This window comes from Lepisma saccharinum, chromosome 8 (assembly GCF_977018435.1).
Source record: "Lepisma saccharinum chromosome 8, izLepSacc3.1, whole genome shotgun sequence".
Lineage (NCBI taxonomy): Eukaryota > Metazoa > Arthropoda > Insecta > Zygentoma > Lepismatidae > Lepisma > Lepisma saccharinum.
In genome coordinates this window covers 34,773,243-34,790,351 of record NC_139236.1, presented here as the reverse complement: position 1 = coordinate 34,790,351, position 17,109 = coordinate 34,773,243, and the positions used below count along the sequence as shown (strand labels likewise).

The 17,109-nt window shown below is 39.6% G+C and overlaps 1 protein-coding gene across 1 annotated transcript in view; it reads left to right on the top strand.

Annotated features, from left to right (window-relative positions):
* The window catches only part of LOC145991725 (catalase-like), a 69,442-nt gene that overhangs the window by 17,584 nt on the left and 34,749 nt on the right, over positions 1-17,109 (top strand). The window contains exons 4-5 of the mRNA XM_083127780.1: positions 10,943-11,122; positions 11,436-11,627. Coding sequence (XP_082983906.1) covers positions 10,943-11,122; positions 11,436-11,627 — 372 coding nt within the window. The remainder of the gene's footprint in view (positions 1-10,942; positions 11,123-11,435; positions 11,628-17,109) is intronic.

Sequence of the window (17,109 nt, the reverse complement as noted above, 5' to 3'; positions counted from 1 at the left end):
TTTTCCTCTATCGACAACATGAATATATTACAATGGAATGTAAACAGCTTTTCCGCGCGAAAATTGGAACTACTGGATCTCATAACGGACTATCGTCCAAAGATCCTTTGCCTTCAAGAAGTAAAAGGAACGCATTCAGAAAGTTATCGGGTTGGACACTACAATATGTATGGTTCCCCCCATACGAATACCGGTACCGTACTCTTTGTGCACGAAAGCGTATTTCACGCACCTGTACAAATTCCACCTCGATTAACGTTAATTAAAGACTTTCATGTAGATATTTCCGCAGTTCGCGTCCGGGCCTGGCATTTACACATAACAGTAGTCTCCATATATGTCCCATCGCACCATAATTCCCAACGTATCACGCCAGTCAATTTACAAGAACTTGTGAACGCCTTACCGAGCCCCATCATCTTTATGGGTGATTTCAACGCCCACTCACCCTTATGGGGGAGGGGACAAAGAGGATCGCCTCGGGATGAGATACGGAGCGGAGCGGCGATCCTCCGCCTCCACTCGCCACTCTCACTTTTGGTACCCTCTCACTCAGATCTTCTTTCTTGATCTTATCTGAGTGTGGTATCCGTATCCCGGAATAGGATATAAGGATTAACTTGGTAAGTGGAGAGGTCAGAAGGTACGTAAGAGAGAAGAGGCAAGTGCTCTGAGTCTTGGTACCTAAGATTTAAACCAAGACGTTTTTGAAAAATTAATATTGTGAAATTGAGTAGCTCCAAACAATAAGCAAGATATGAAATATAAAGATACATATAACATAGAAATAAAATAATGAATATATAAGAATACAGTATAAGAATGAGAATATAGAATAAGATATTAGAGGAACCCTTAGATCCCGTAAATAAGAGAATAATAATGGCACTTGATAAGGAATTCTTAGATCAGAAGACAAGTAGATATTCATAAGAGTTATATTGAAGAGACATCCCTGAAGAATAGGGAGTTCTCAAGCCTCCTCTTCTGTCTTCAATCTTCTACTCGCAGTCCTCAACTGGTAGACAGCATCTGGATACTAGAAATATATATATTGGTTTCAGTCATCCAATTCTGGTATGTCGGGTTCTCTTCTGAGGGATGTAATGTAGTGTTTTCGTCTATTCAGGGAAGCCGGTCCTTCTTCATAGTATCTTATTTCATTTAAGCAATTATTTTGTGCACAGCTGCTTTCTCCCATTAATTGGGCAGCAAGTCTCATGCTCGATCTAGTCTTAGTTCCAGTAGGTTCCATGTTTTCAATAAATGATGATATTGGAACCACTTGTCGGGCTCATGACTCTTGATGGTGTTTGAATTCCATTTCCTCAAGCGTAGATATCAGCTCAGCCAAAGCATTAATTATAGGAAAGGTTCGTTGACAAGTAAGTTGTTGTCTTACAAGGTCTGGTTCTAGCTTAGCTCTAAGTTCCCTTATTTTGGGGTCTTGAAATTTATTGCAATAAAACACAGCGTGTTCTGGAGTATCAGTAGACTTACATACTTGGCACTGGTCATCTAGACTGAGGCCAAAGCGTTTCAAATATGCCTTATAAGGGCCATGCCCTGTAATGAGGTGTATCAACCCTTTAGTTGTTTTAAAGAGTGAGTTCATTGTCCAGAATTTAACGTCAGGCATATATAGCTTCGTGTGTACTGATCCCGAGTATTGTCTCCACTCTTGTTGCCATTTGCATTGTAGAACCTGGTCAATGTCCTGCATGGTATTCACATTAATTCCCAAGAGCATGAATATCTTAGCTTGGTCTCCCTTCCGAAACCAATATCTAGAAGCGTGTCTTTGAACCTCAAAATCAAGAGGCAAGACACCAGCTAGCACTATAGTTGACATAGTTGACGTTGTGCGAAAGGCCCCAAGAATTCTCAACAAGACGTTGCGCTGTGCCGATCTCAGACGGTCCCGGACAACTTTCTTCCTAGAAAGGAAAGCCCAAGTAGACGCCGCATAACATATAGTTGTAACAAATATCGCTTTATAATACAGCATTGCGATCTTGAATGGTATCTTAAATGCAGTATTACCCATGTTTAAGATATTGTGTAAAGCTGACTTGGCCTTAGCTGTAACACTGTTCACATGAGCTCTTAGGCTCATTTGAGCTTCCATGTGAATTCCAAGGTATTTGATGACTTGAACATTTTTAATTGAAGAGTTCTGAAACTTGAATATAGGCGCTCGAGCCAGTTTTCCCTTAAGGAGGATTTGATATGTCTTCTTCTTAGCTATGGTCAACTTAGATTCCTCAGACCAAATGGCCACTTGATTCAAGATCTTGTTAGCATTGAACTCCAAACCTTTGCGATTGTTCGATCCGGTTATGATTAATAGATCATCTGCATAAGCAACACTATCTATGATCTCATCCATCCTGCTGAGAGCCAGCAGTAGTGGTTCCAAGGTTATATTCCAAAGGACTGGCCCCTGGACAGAGCCCTGAGGACAGCCTTTGTTGACACTCCTGCAGATCGTCTCATGTCCCCAAACGAACTGTATTCTCCTGTCTTTCAGGTAATCACAGATTAAGCTGTATAGAGGCTTAGGAATCTGCAACCTCCTTAGTTCTCGTAGTAAGTATGGCCACCATACATTATTGAACGCTCCGCTAATGTCAATTGTAATTCCAGTAACATACTTATAATGAGTTTGGTTTATAGATGTTATCACACGATTGACCGCATCCTCAGTAGAGCGTCCTTTAATAAACCCATACTGTTTGCTGGAATTCCTTATTAGTGTTAGTCTTTCGTTTAGTCTCTTTGTAATCAGCCTCTCAAAAACTTTGCCTAAGACATCCAAGAGGCAAATTGGCCTGTAGGATTTTGGTATCCTTTAAGAAAAGCACTAACGTAGCTAATTTCCAGTCTTCAGGAAAAATCCCTTCTGCTAGACATTGGTTATAGATTGTCTGTAAACCTCCGAGAAGTTGGTTTTTAGTAATTTTGATTAACTCGTTTAGAGTTCCATCAGGACCCGGGGCTTTGCCATTTTTCAATCTGTCAATCACAGCGGCGATTTCTTCCTGTGCGAACGGCATCACCAGTGTAGGATTTTCATAGGTTACATCAACTGTAGATCTTATGTTGTTCTGGATTGGTGTGTCCTCTTCAGAATCGTCCAATGGTAGTAGTCCATCCATTATGAAGCTTACTGCCTCCTGCCATGAGCTTGTGTATGTATTGTCACTCTTCTTAAATGGTACAGGGACGAATTTCTGTGAATTTTTTTGGGCAGCTATTTTGTATGGCATGCTCCAAGGATTTTTAAGGATCTCCCGTTGTACTAGACAGGCCCAGGATTTGATCTTGTACTGTTCAATAAGCTTGCCGTATTTCCATTTGGAGTTTCGGTACTTCTCTAGATAGAATGTTCTGTCTCTATCCGTCTTGGATTTTTGATAGAGCTTTCTGAGTCTCCTCGTTATGTTCCGTCTTCTCATGATATACTCTGGCCAGGCTTGTTTAGGTTTCTGCTCCTTCATCTTAGGAATATGGCCTGGCGCAGTCACCAATATATGCGCAACTGTAGCTACATTTCCAGAGATCGTGTTATCCAAGGTTATCGGATTGTGCCTTAATTCATTTGAAACAAGAGTGCGTAGCATTTCTTGGTCACGCATATTCCATTTTCTTTTGGTTAATCTCTTGTTGACTGGTGTGTGTCGTCTTTTAAGTTTGATACAGTAGCTAATCAAGTTGTGGTCACTAACTGTCAGCTTCTCAGCAACCCACCAGTTATCTATCGATAACCGCCCATTCATGTTTGAAATTGTCAAGTCAATATTCGATGTTGCTCCTGCTCTATTAGAGTATGTTGGAATATCAGATCTTCTATTTAAAACATGTAAGTTTTTACTGGCCAGTAGGTCTTCCAGTTCCAAGCCACGGTTATCTGTGACCTTGCTAAACCAATGCTTTGATTTAGCATTCGAGTCCATTCCAATTAAGATGTTATTCATGGATAGGTCAGTAACAATTAATTCCAGTTGATCCAAATAAGGTTGTATAGGATCTTTAAACTGGCAGTACATATTTACTAAAACCCAGCTATCATCTCCTAAGCAGATTTTCGTTACTATACAGTGAGATGTTGAGTAATTGTGTAACCAGAATATTTGTAAGTCACTATTGGCGATTATAGTAAATGTCATTGGTTTATCAGATATTGAGTAGACTTGCATTCGACTCGGAATGCCAACTGGTTTTCCTTTCAGGTGGTAAGGCTCCTGGATGAGAGCAATGTCTATATTATGAGTAATAATATGATTTATCACTTCTTGGGTTGCTATCTTAGAACCCTGCGCATTGATTTGGATCACTTTAATTTCATCAAGAGTTTTGCTATGTACATCTAGAGAAGGGTTATCCATAATTAATTTTAGAAATGATTCTATCTCTTATCTCTCTGTAGGTTGGACATTCTTCTTTAGCGCAGTTTCTTTCTCGTATTTTACAGGGTATACAAACCCATATGTTTGCTGACGGACAGTTTTCCTCTGCATGGGATTCTCCACATTTTCCACACACTGTCTCTTTGTTGCAAAACTTACTAATGTGACCTAGATCTTTACATTTAAAGCATCTTGGCACCGAAATAAAATCCCTAACAATAGCCACTGAAAAGTTTAAGAACAGTCTACCTTTACTTAGGATTAGGTTTCTCATGTTTGGTGATGCTTCTAAAACTACATGAGATGAGGCCTGATTCCGCCTACCAGTCCGAAACCTAAACCTCAGGTTGTTGTACATTTCCTCATCAGTCATAATTTCGCTAAAGTTCATATGGTACAGCTCATCCATTAGTTCCTCATCCTTGTACGACTTGGATATATCGTACAGAATTACCATAGGATTTTTCTTCCTTGTGGGTTCCATCTGTAGTCCGCATTCAAGAAGTTTAGGGTTATCTTTCATACGCTTGAGTTCCTGGTCAGATTCCAGTTCAACTATTAAAAGTTCTTTGGTTGGACGCATGTTGGTGATGCGTATCTTATCTTCTGCAGGTTTGATGTTCGACGTAATTACCCTTAGAATGTCTTTTGGTGTTTTTTCTTTCGCTTTGATGAATAAAGTTGGTTTAACAACTTTTGAGGGTTTAGGTACTTCTGGTATAATATTCATCTTTAATTTTCCAGCATAAGTTGGATTCTCGTTGTTTTCATTTTGTGTATTTAATGTTTCTCTTGATCTCAGTATCTCTTGAAGATACTGCTTATCTTTCTTAATTTCATCGTTAACTGCGAGGGTAACCTCTAGCTTAGTCTTCAGATCTTCATATTCCGCAAATATTTTGCTAATAATGTCTGTCATCAAGGTCTTTGAGGTGATAGATATCTTTTCCCGGGCTATTCCCGCATGAAGTTCCTTTATGTGGAAACGAATCATACTCATGTTATCTTCCTCTTGCTGGGCTCCTTCCATAGTTGGTTCCTCCATATTAAGCTGGTTATTATCACCCTCATTTCTCTCGACTCTTCTTTTTGGTGTATGTGAGTCGAAGCTTTCTCTTGGTCTTTTCCGTTCAGAGTCCATATCCCAATCAAACACAACAAGTGCAAATGAACAGTACAATTAAAATTCTTAATATCATCTTGATTGTCTTCGTGACACACACTCTAAAATCCCTCCTCTGGTGCTGACAGTATACAACCACATACAATTTAAAAAGTAGGAGGGACGGCTACCCACCCCCCAGGGCGCCAACCTGGATCCGCTCGACCACAGCAGCTCGCCGAAGCTTGCCGGGCTCAGGTGGGTCCTCTGACTGATAGATGAGGATGCTCCTTGGCTATTGGCTTTCTTCAGTCAGAGGGGGTCGAGACGGGGGTCGGGTTCACCCTCACGTTAGTTTCAAAAATGCAATTCTAACGTAACGCACAAATTCATTGGGCGTAACGCTCACCCGACCCGGAGGGACCCCCCGGACACGGTCTCATCGCCGCCTTCGGAAACACTGCAAGCTCAGCACTCCGACCACCAAATGATCTACAAATCACTATTGGAACTCATACCGACCTTATGGGCATCAGTGCAACAAATATCAAATATACGAGAACAAACGAAGCTCATCCAGAGAATTCAAGCGCTCACAACCCATCTGTTATCAATACTAGCAGGTTGATTACCTATCCTTTGACACCCAGGTGTTCCTAACACATATAGTCTTCAACAAAATTTTCACCTTTAGATCTTTTTTTTTCTCTATCGACAACATGAATATATTACAATGGAATGTAAACAGCTTTTCCGCGCGAAAATTGGAACTACTGGATCTCATAACGGACTATCGTCCAAAGATCCTTTGCCTTCAAGAAGTAAAAGGAACGCATTCAGAAAGTTATCGGGTTGGACACTACAATATGTATGGTTCCCCCCATACGAATACCGGTACCGTACTCTTTGTGCACGAAAGCGTATTTCACGCACCTGTACAAATTCCACCTCGATTAACGTTAATTAAAGACTTTCATGTAGATATTTCCGCAGTTCGCGTCCGGGCCTGGCATTTACACATAACAATAGTCTCCATATATGTCCCATCGCACCATAATTCCCAACGTATCACGCCAGTCAATTTACAAGAACTTGTGAACGCCTTACCGAGCCCCATCATCTTTATGGGTGATTTCAACGCCCACTCACCCTTATGGGGGGAGGGGACAAAGAGGATCGCCTCGGGACCGCAGTACGAACCTGGATTCAACAACAAGATTTTATAGTATATAATGACAACACGCCCACGCACTACCCGAGAAATGGCAATCGGCCATCCAGCATCGATCTCACCATTTCCTCCGAGGAATTATTTACTCACTTTTACTGGTATAAAGATCCTGACCTTCGGGGCAGTGATCATAACCCAATCTTTCTGCTCAATACTCAGAGCCTCCCGCATAATCCAGTACCACAACGTAACAAAGTTCCGGTGAAAAGATGGCGGACAGCCACAATTAAGTGGGATTTATTCGCACCAACGTTCGAGTCTCAATATCACAACGACGATGATTTTTCCGAATCCGAAATATCTTATGCGCAACTTATCACCTCGCTAACTACCACTCTAGATATCTGTGGACAGCGCCAATCATTCATCAAACGCGAAACATATCCCGATATTCGATGGTGGAACAGCACTTGCGCACAAATAAAAAATTTGAAAAAATTCCGGTGGAAAAATTACGGTCGGGCCCCAACACAAGACAAGTGGATCGAGCTCAAAAGATTACAAGCACAAGCACAAAAAACATATTTGAAAGCGAAACGGGAAGCGTGGAAACGTTTCTGTCAATCACTCGATCGCCGTGAAACCATTGGAACAATTTGGCGAAAATTTAACAACTTTCGCAAACCTCACATAGTCAAACAAAACAATCTCACACGAGAGTGGGAAGCGGAATTCATGGATATAATTACACCACCTTTCGTGACCTCGCGACCTATTTCTCGCACACCTACCGATGCCAACTTCAAACCAGAATTTCCCGCAGTAACAATTTCGGAACTACGATCCCTCCTTCAATCAGTTAAAAATACTGCTCCTGGCTACGATGGAATTACATACGAAATACTTCGTAATATACCTGACTTTGGCCTGGAAATCATAGCCAACATATACAACAATATATACCGCGGCAAACAGGTCCCGGTGGACTGGACAAAACATCTCGTCATTCCCATTCCCAAACCCAACAAACCCAAGAATGAAGCTAAATCTTATAGACCAATTGTCCTTATACCAGTCCTAGCGAAATTATTCGAGAAAACCCTACATTCCAGAATTACTTGGAACTTAGAGAAAAGAAAATACTTTCCCCCTACTCAAATGGGCTTTAGGCTGGGATTGGGCAGCCAAGACGCTATCACAACACTAACAGTGGCCGTACAGAATAGTCAGGTAACACGCGATTACTGTTTCGGTATTTTTCTAGATATTGAAAAAGTTTACGACTCCGTACCCATAGATCTCCTCTGCACACACATCGCCCAACTTCATATCCACCCCAATCTAGCACACATTGTATGGCAATTATATCATGCGCGCAATTCAGTCTATTGGTTTCAGGACAGACTGGCTGGCCCCCGACTACAAAGTCACGGGTTACCGCAGGGATCCCCACTCAGTCCATTACTTTTTAATATTTACACGCAACGATTACACACACCGATGCTAGGGCAATTCCAAATCCTTCAATTTGCCGATGATTTTTGCTTTTATTTAACCACTCCCGATGCCACACAGGGCTTACTGGCCACTCAACACCTCCTTCGTAACTTAGACAATAAATTCCGTAACTTGGGTTTGACAATTTCTCGTACCAAATCTCATATCATTCTATTTAACTTACGACCTCGATCTTGTTATCCAAACACCATAACACAGATCGGGGACATACCAATCGTAGAAACCGGCACATATTTGGGGGTCCGATTTGATCGAAAATTAAATTGGCACGTCCATATCAACTACCTCGCACAAAAAGGACGCCAAATCAATAACATTTTAAGATGTATTGCTACTACTCGCTGGGGGAGTCACCCCTATGTGATGCTTTTATTCTACAAACATTGTTTTCGGTCGCTCTTTGATTACGCAGCGGCCGCATACGGCGGGGCTCACGTCAAGCAGCTACAACGATTGGATACCTTGCAACGTCAATCGTTACGAATTTGTCTCGGCACAATGAAATCAAGTCCCAACATTAGCGTCTATCTGGAAAACCACGAAGTATCACTCATGCACCGACGTCAATCGCTCACCACCCAATTCTTATTCAAAACATGGGAAAATCACGTGCACCCATTCAACAAGGCATTTGCAATACAGCGACAATGGGAAACCGCTCAGGTTCTCACAGCAGACTATCCTTCATATTACTTCCTGCATTGCTATGACATAGACCGAGAGGCCTATCACAAATCGTTTATATTCACACAACCCTTGCTATACCAGCTGTCAGGCCCACCAGTCACACCCCCGGAAATTCATTATATAGATAGAGGAACGATGGCCCACGGCGAATTTTATTTACACCGATGGATCCAAGAGCGGCAATGAAGTGGGCTGCGCTTACTATGCAGTGGAGACGGATGACGTCCATCAATATCGATTGCCATCCGATACGTCCATATTTTCGGCGGAAAGTTATGCCATATTTCACGCCTTGATTTACGCCCACACCAAGAGATACCCACACACTCTTATTCTGACCGACGCACTCAGCGTCCTCCAAACTCTAGCACGTACGGGAGCAGCGTCTTTCCGAATGACTGTCTTCATTTTCTTAATACTACAACAAGTCTCAAAAATCTGTTCCCAGGGCCGCAAGGTGACGTTTACATTTATCAAAGGACATAGCGACCTAAACGTCCTCCAAGAACGAGTAGACGCCTACGCGAAAAGGGCTCGAGAGGCAGAGCAAGTAATACAACTGCGATTGCCATACACCGACCTTCTCCCACGCGTACGAAAAAATTCCAATCAAATTGGGATGCTTGGTCTGTTCAAGAACTAGCCCAAACCACCACCTACAAAGGGGTAGCACAACTCGGCACCAGGAACCCCTGGTTCCGTTCTCTGAACTTGCCCAGAGAAGTAATAACACTTGCACTTCGCCTACGCACAGGCCTTGTACAAACTCGACAACACCTGGCGAGATTACAGTTAGCACCCAATCCTTCGTGCGGCTGCGGCGCCGATATCCAAACTATCAATCATATCTTTTTCCAGTGCCCGTTACGCGAGCAAGCACGAACCACACTTTATCAGTGCCTGGCTAGAATAGGAACACCTTTGTCCATTTCGACTTTACTACATAACCCCACTCCTGTGGTTTCTATACGGATTCCTCCGTAAACAAAACACCAGGTTGTAAACACGCATTTATTGAGCAACATTGCCTACCCTCAAGGCCGAGTGAACATCGAAAAGCGAGCAGACCTCCGGAGCGTGTCCGCCGGGAGCGGATGGATACGGATCTTGGAATAAGCAGATGAGGGACTTGGAACAGATCTCTTAGTGCGGGTTGTCAGACATGGTCTGTCCAACTCTTCAGTACCGTTGTCCAAGATCGCCCCAGTTCAGGTGATAAGGGACATAACCAAGAAGAAGAAGAAGAAGAAGAAGCGAAAAGTAGCAAATGGGTAGCCAGTCCAGCGTCAACTAGAGCATTCCTACTGGATATCCAGTTCCGTATGATTCAGGCTTTAGTTAGATAGGTCTACATTCTGACTTGGACGCCGCGGGAAAATCTTGAAATATTAAGGGTGCCGTGAAACGAAAAAGTTTGGAAACCCCTGATATAATTCAAAATATATTTGTGATGGTGAAAAGACTAACGTATAGGCATGCACATATATCGGGCATGCCTATATATCAATGATTCACAACTTAGTTGCTCTTGCTTGTTAGCCTGAAGAGCGAACACACTGTTTGCTACTAATTCATAATCACATATTGATATAAACTCAGTGTCAATCAGATATTTCTTTAAATAGGCTGTTACTTTCAAAATTGCCTTTATTTAATATATATATATATATCCTGTCATCTCCAACTTAAGTTGGGCTTCCGTACGATTTCTTTTCAGGAAAGGGCAAGAAAAGCATTTTTCCGAAAACACATCTGGCTTCCCTACGCTAACTTCTCGAATTTAAAAATAACTTACCTACGATTGCACTTCAGTGAAATCGTTGAAAGTGTTTCGAGATGAAAGTTTGAATTTTGATAAGAGATACCAGTGAGCTCTAATGACGACTTGAACGAAATTAGCATATTCATTTTCATGTGGTGCATTGCATTAGCAAACTCAAGAAAAAATACCGCACGGATGTTGCGTTAGGTATATAATACGTACTATATTCATATCATTTTTATACGTTAAAGTGTCTTGTTCTTACCATCTCATACATACTGATATTTTCTCAGGACCCTGATATGTATTGGGATTTCCTTACTCTAAGACCAGAAAGTACCCATCAAGTAGTCTTCATGTTCTCTGATCGAGGCATTCCGAATGGCTACAGACACATGCACGGTTTTGGTTCAAACACATTCAAGCTGGTGAATGCTAAGAACGAACCTGTGTATTGCAAATTTCATTACAAGGTAATGTATGAAAACAATCACTGCAAATTCAATGTTGTTATTGTAAAATTAATTATTTCACTTTTTAAATTTTGGGACGGAATATAGTGGACAAATCGTTTATTTTCTGCTGTTGTTTTGAGTTTGTGTCTTATGTTTCCGTTGTATTACTTATTGTAACAAAAATAGTTTTATTTCCATTTTAATTTTGTTTTTTTTACGTTACTATTACATTCTGTTACACGTGTTTGTCCTTCATGTCATATGCGCATATGTAACATACAGACGTTATTATTATTATTATTTTGTAATATATGTTCATAATGTTTTCTAGACTAATCAAGGGATCCAAAATTTGTCTCCAAAAGTAGCTGCAGAGATAGTATCAGCTGATCCTGATCATGATAGAAGGGACTTGTATAATGCCATCGCATCTGGGAATTATCCATCATGGTCATTTTATATTCAAGTGATGACGTTTGAGCAAGCTGAGAAATTCCGATGGAATCCTTTTGATGTAACCAAGGTAATTATAAACATGTGAATATGTAAATTACATTTTGAACACAGAGAAATTTCAATTTATGATTTAAAATAGGTGGAAAACCGTAATTCATGAGCATGGATATGGAATTTTGTGCCACTCAGAATTTACGAATTGAGCTCCTGAATTAGATAGTCGGAATGTATGGATTTGAGTTACAATTTTCTACTGTGGTTAGTTACCTAATATTTTTTTTATTAAAGCCTAAGCACAATCTTAAATATAACTCAACAACATATTAGCTAATTTGAATTCATATAATTATCGACGATTTATTTTATGTACTTGTATTTTTTGTTATTTTACGTCACTTTTCTGCCACGACGAGAATGAGTGATGATTGGATATCTCGAGGGAGGGTCGCTCGCATCTCCTCTTAATCCACCCATGTTTTTTAAGCACTTTGAACAGAATAGTTCGTATAAAATGGAAGTACTGTATTACTGTAGCAAACTGTATTCTGCAAATAAACTTAATCTCTTTTAGCTCCTATTTCACTAGAAATATTTTTGCAAGTTCGAATACATTTCAAATCTGTATCAGACCAACTCAAAATTCCCTAAAATTGTTTGGTAGGTAGAAATTTCATTCAGGCAAGTCATGTGAAATGGTGTTTTCTTTTAATTGGAGAAGAGAGGGCTAACATACGTGTATTTTCAACTTTCTGCATCATAAGAATTAACATTTTAGTACTTCACCATTTTTCTATGTAAATAATGAAAGAAAAATAATTAAAGTTTGGTTTATACGATAGAATATAGGTAAATTTAAGTTGGCGACATATCCTGTGGGAATCTTGCATTTTATTGGGTCATGTGTTTTGTATGGCAAATACGTAAGTATCAAATCTGGAAAGATACCGGAGTTATTGAGAAATTGCTTCTGAGCTCTAACCGTGAGGAAGTAACAATTATTCTTTGCTTAACGCTCAAGTTGAAATTGGCAGATCTTCATGTATATACTACCACCAGTTACACGAAAACATTACTAACATTAATAAAAGTAGTCCTCTTTTTTCACTTTTCAAATTACTTCTACATTTTAGCACTGTTTCTGGGTCGACCTATACAGATATTAATACTATATGATTTGGTACGCTGGACGATTGCTAAGCTTTGCTGCCCTTTGCTCCGATCTTAACCGTTTGCTCTGATTGTGTGAAATGAAATTAATTCTGTGCTTCCTGACTTTGTGCATATAGTTATATCAGATTCAGTGGCGTAGCGTTATAGTACGCCCGTACGCCCGGAGTTCCCAGATTTAAAATTTCAAAAATGCTAAAATGCTGTGATTACAAAGTAAAACGTGACTAATTTCAAATATGTTTGACCTTCATGGCATTATAATAGCTATTTTTCGCGATCCGCTTGCAACGCTCCACTCTCAACACTCGTTCTAGCATCTCTTTTCAATGCCTTTCCCGGCCTGACGCCGAGCAGGTTCGGCGTACAGGACTCCTATATTCCTTGCTGCCTTTATGGAGGGAAAGCTTCCATTTCTACAACACGCGCGTAAATGGGCTCTCTTACGCTGGCGTACGTGAGGTCTACCGTGATTGGTTCATGTGACCCTTCCTGCCTTCTGAAGCAGACGACAGCGGTAGCATTCCTACCCGGTTCTTCGCTCTCATGCAACTCGTGCTATGTGATGCTACAATACGCAATATTGACTGACGTAACTTTACCAATCTCAAATATACTGCTTCTTAATGGTCACTGCATTGTATGATTTATCGCACGAACAGCGATGTGCATTAGAAACTAAAAGATCAACACAGTTTTTGTGAAGTAAGTTGGTGAAGTCCTCGTGGTAGAAATTCAGCGTGTTGCTGCTCTACCACTTAACCCGCAAAATTATTATTTTTTTTATTGTATTTTTTCGTTATTATCTAACTGCTTAATATTGTGTCAATGGAAATGTTTAGCATTCATTTGAAAACTCTTAACATCGAATGGTCTCTGGACAAAATTATTTTAAAATGTTTATCAGCATTCTCAAGATGTAATAAACAGTGGTCTGAATTACTAATCGGCACTGTTACGTCAGTAGAGTGTACGATATTTGGATCATCCACTCTGCTTTGCACAGTGCGCCAAGACGACAGAGGTCCCTGGTTCAAATCCCAGCGTGAGCACGGGTGTTCTTTGTCAGTGTCCCTTCATCAATATCATCACTCATATTCATATTCGCGATTAACCAAAAGTGGTAGAAAAGCGAAGTAAAATAAACCAAATCAATGAGTAGTTGGATCAACCACAACAATGACGTCTGCTGTTGTTCAAAGGCGCTTGTGATTCAGGTAGGTTTTGTAATGACTTGCGTCATGCAGAAAGGTATAAAACACCAGAGTTCAAAACATTTGTGGCATAGTGAGGCATCTAATTGTCTAGCTAAAACATGCATGGATGATGTTTTATTGAAAACCCAGCTGACTTCAGGCAAATAAACAATACCTGTGGCGACTAATACCATAAGTAAGTTATTAATAGGGCTCGGATTTTTAGGTGCTAAAAATCAGAAAAATATTTATTTTTTATGTGCTCAAAATATGGAAAATATTTACACTTTATGTACTTAAACATAGAAAATATGCATTTTTATGTGCTAAAAATGTTGAAAATTTCTGCTTAAAACAGCTCTACTCACCAGATGAAATTAGCATGTTTTGCTGAAAAATGGTGAATTACAATACACCACAACTGTCATCTTCAAATTGTCCATTACAAAGGACTGACGATTGTCTCGAAACAGTGCCTTATACTGCGAAAATGTTCGTTCTACATCACATGAAGTCAACCTCGCATACTTAAGGCATGATATTTCACTCACACTTAAATATCCAATATTGTCTTCCTGTTCACCGTCCAATACATTCGAAATGTTACACATCATTTTAAAGCCGGAATTTTTTGCCATGACATCTTGGAGTTTTCTGCGAAGCAATTGTGCCTTTGGTCCATTAAGTTTCTTGAGCTTGCTCTCCACTTCACGAACTTCTTTAACTGCTTCTGACAAAGGAATGTCCGTTGCTTCTAGTTTCTTGATCGTATTACATAGGAAACTCAAATTTGCAATAAATACAGCGACTAAAAAAAAAACCCTTTTGATTTTTTCTGGGAAATCTTAAAAAGATAAGAAAATTTAAGTAGATACGAAATTTTATGTGAAATATTTGGGACAAAACATTCATTTTATGCATTTATGAGCGAATATTAAGAAATATGTATTTACATAAAAAAAATTGGAAAATATGTTTTTTTATGTGAAATAAAATTTGATATATAGGCTCCAGTTACTATGATCGGAATTTGTAACTCACTTACGAGGTCATATCTACTCGCAGAAAAAATATTTATTTACCTAAAAATCCGAGCCCTAGTTATTAAGCAAGAAAGGGCCGACCCTTCCTTCGGACTTGGCGTTCCCACCCGAAATGTCCATGCTACGCCACTGATCAGATTATACAAAAGTCTTTCCCTGATTACAAACTTTATTCATATCCGCTATATGCAATGTACAGATGTGAAAGTGATGCCAAAATGTTGGAAAACTAACGAAGTTTATTTGTTGCAGGTTTCAGTAATGTGGATGTAGTGTGGCAGTGTCAGCGCAAAGGAATCCGGAATTAATGCTCTTGACATCGGGTGGCATCTTTCCATACAATGTGTCTTGGACTTGACAGGATTTGGGAATGAAGATAAATTCCATTTTTTAAATACCAACTTATTGATGGCAGATATTCTAGACGCAAGAATTCTGTAGTGAAAGTTCCTCTGCACTGTTATTGATGACCGTGTCTCGTGATACCAGAGGACATGCTGAGCTTTTTCCTGATTTGTGAACATTTCCGGTTTCCTGGGCACTGACACTGCTACACTACAGCCACGTTACTCAAACCTGCAACATAAAAACTTGGTTAGTTTTCCAACATTTTGGCACCACTTTCACATCTCTACATTGCATATAGCGGATATGAATAAAGTTTGTAATCAGGGAAAGACTTCTGGGACTCCCGCTACAATTTCTATGTGATTAACTTTCCATGCTGATTTTTCTGTAGATACTTATTTTCACAGTATCTTGTATGCAGGATGGTATTTGAAGGAGGGTTAAGGGGGAATTCCTCCCTCTGGTTGTTGTAACTTTATTAAGACTTCAGTTTATTGTGTTGTATTTATACTTATATATAACTTATTATTTTATTAGTAATCAAGAAGAATCCTATTTTTTGTTTATTATTTCTTTCATTTTGTGTATGTGAGGGAGCTCTTGGATTATCTAGGAGGCACTTGCCCCCTCCAAAAAGAGATAAGTAACAGAAAAGGGATGAAATCTTGAAACTGCAATGAAAAAAAACTTCGAAAAACAAATAGCAATATTTCGATAATGACCTTTCCAGATTGCCAAAGAATATAAAGTTTAACATAAATGGTATAATAGGGACTGTATCTACTTGATATTTATAGGTCGATAATGTTAATAGATGATTAATATGTACCAACAGCTTTGGGTCTCTCTGCAGAACTGATTAAGGAAGCCCTTTATAAATCATGCTTCATAATGATTCCCTCTAGTTTACTTTCCAGTATGCAATATCACAAAGGAATCTAACGAGAATCCAACAACAGCATTGTTTTGTGTTATGCAAGAAAAATCGAATTTATTAAATAATAATGGTTACATATTAACTACACTTTGATGAATTGTGTAAAAAATTGTAATACTTTTTTTGTACTTGCTAACACATTAAAACATGGGTCCCTTAGCCCACCACGGACTCTATTTTCTTCATCTTCTTGCATCACTACTGGTTACGTTAACCATTTTGCAAAATATTGTGTGAATTGTATTATATTATAGTTGAAATACATGTTTTGACACCTAACAAACAAATTGGAATCCCTTGATTGATCAATGAGTTCTTGGATTACAGTGTCATAATTAATATTTCATATTAAGTTTCATAGAAAGAAATTGTTTTAATTGGGCACACATAATTTTACGAGGCGCCATGGCATTCTCTTTAACATTTTCTTTTCATATAGATCGTTTGGCTCCCGCCGCCCCATAGCTTTGGCTCCGAACTTGGACTATAAGAATAGGACATATTGCGAGCGAAGCTAGCAAGAAAATTTTACGAAATGTATTTTTATTTGTATAAAATTTGAAATCGAGGGTGGGGGCTATTGCCCCTCTGTACCTCTTGTAAGTCTCTTGGCCGTCTGGAAGAAAAATGCTAGGAACACGTAAAAACTAATTCCATCATGAGTATCCAATTGTCCTGCTATTCTTAGATTCTCCTAGTCTTGTTTCTTTACTTCAATGTTTGCTTCCCTTAGAATGGATTTCCGTCCCCCATGTAGTTGCGGCACTGTTTCTGAGTGTCTCTTCATCAATTTCACGTCATCACTCATTGTTGCAATTAGCTAGAAGCAGAAAAGCAACGCTAAGTAACAAAAATCAA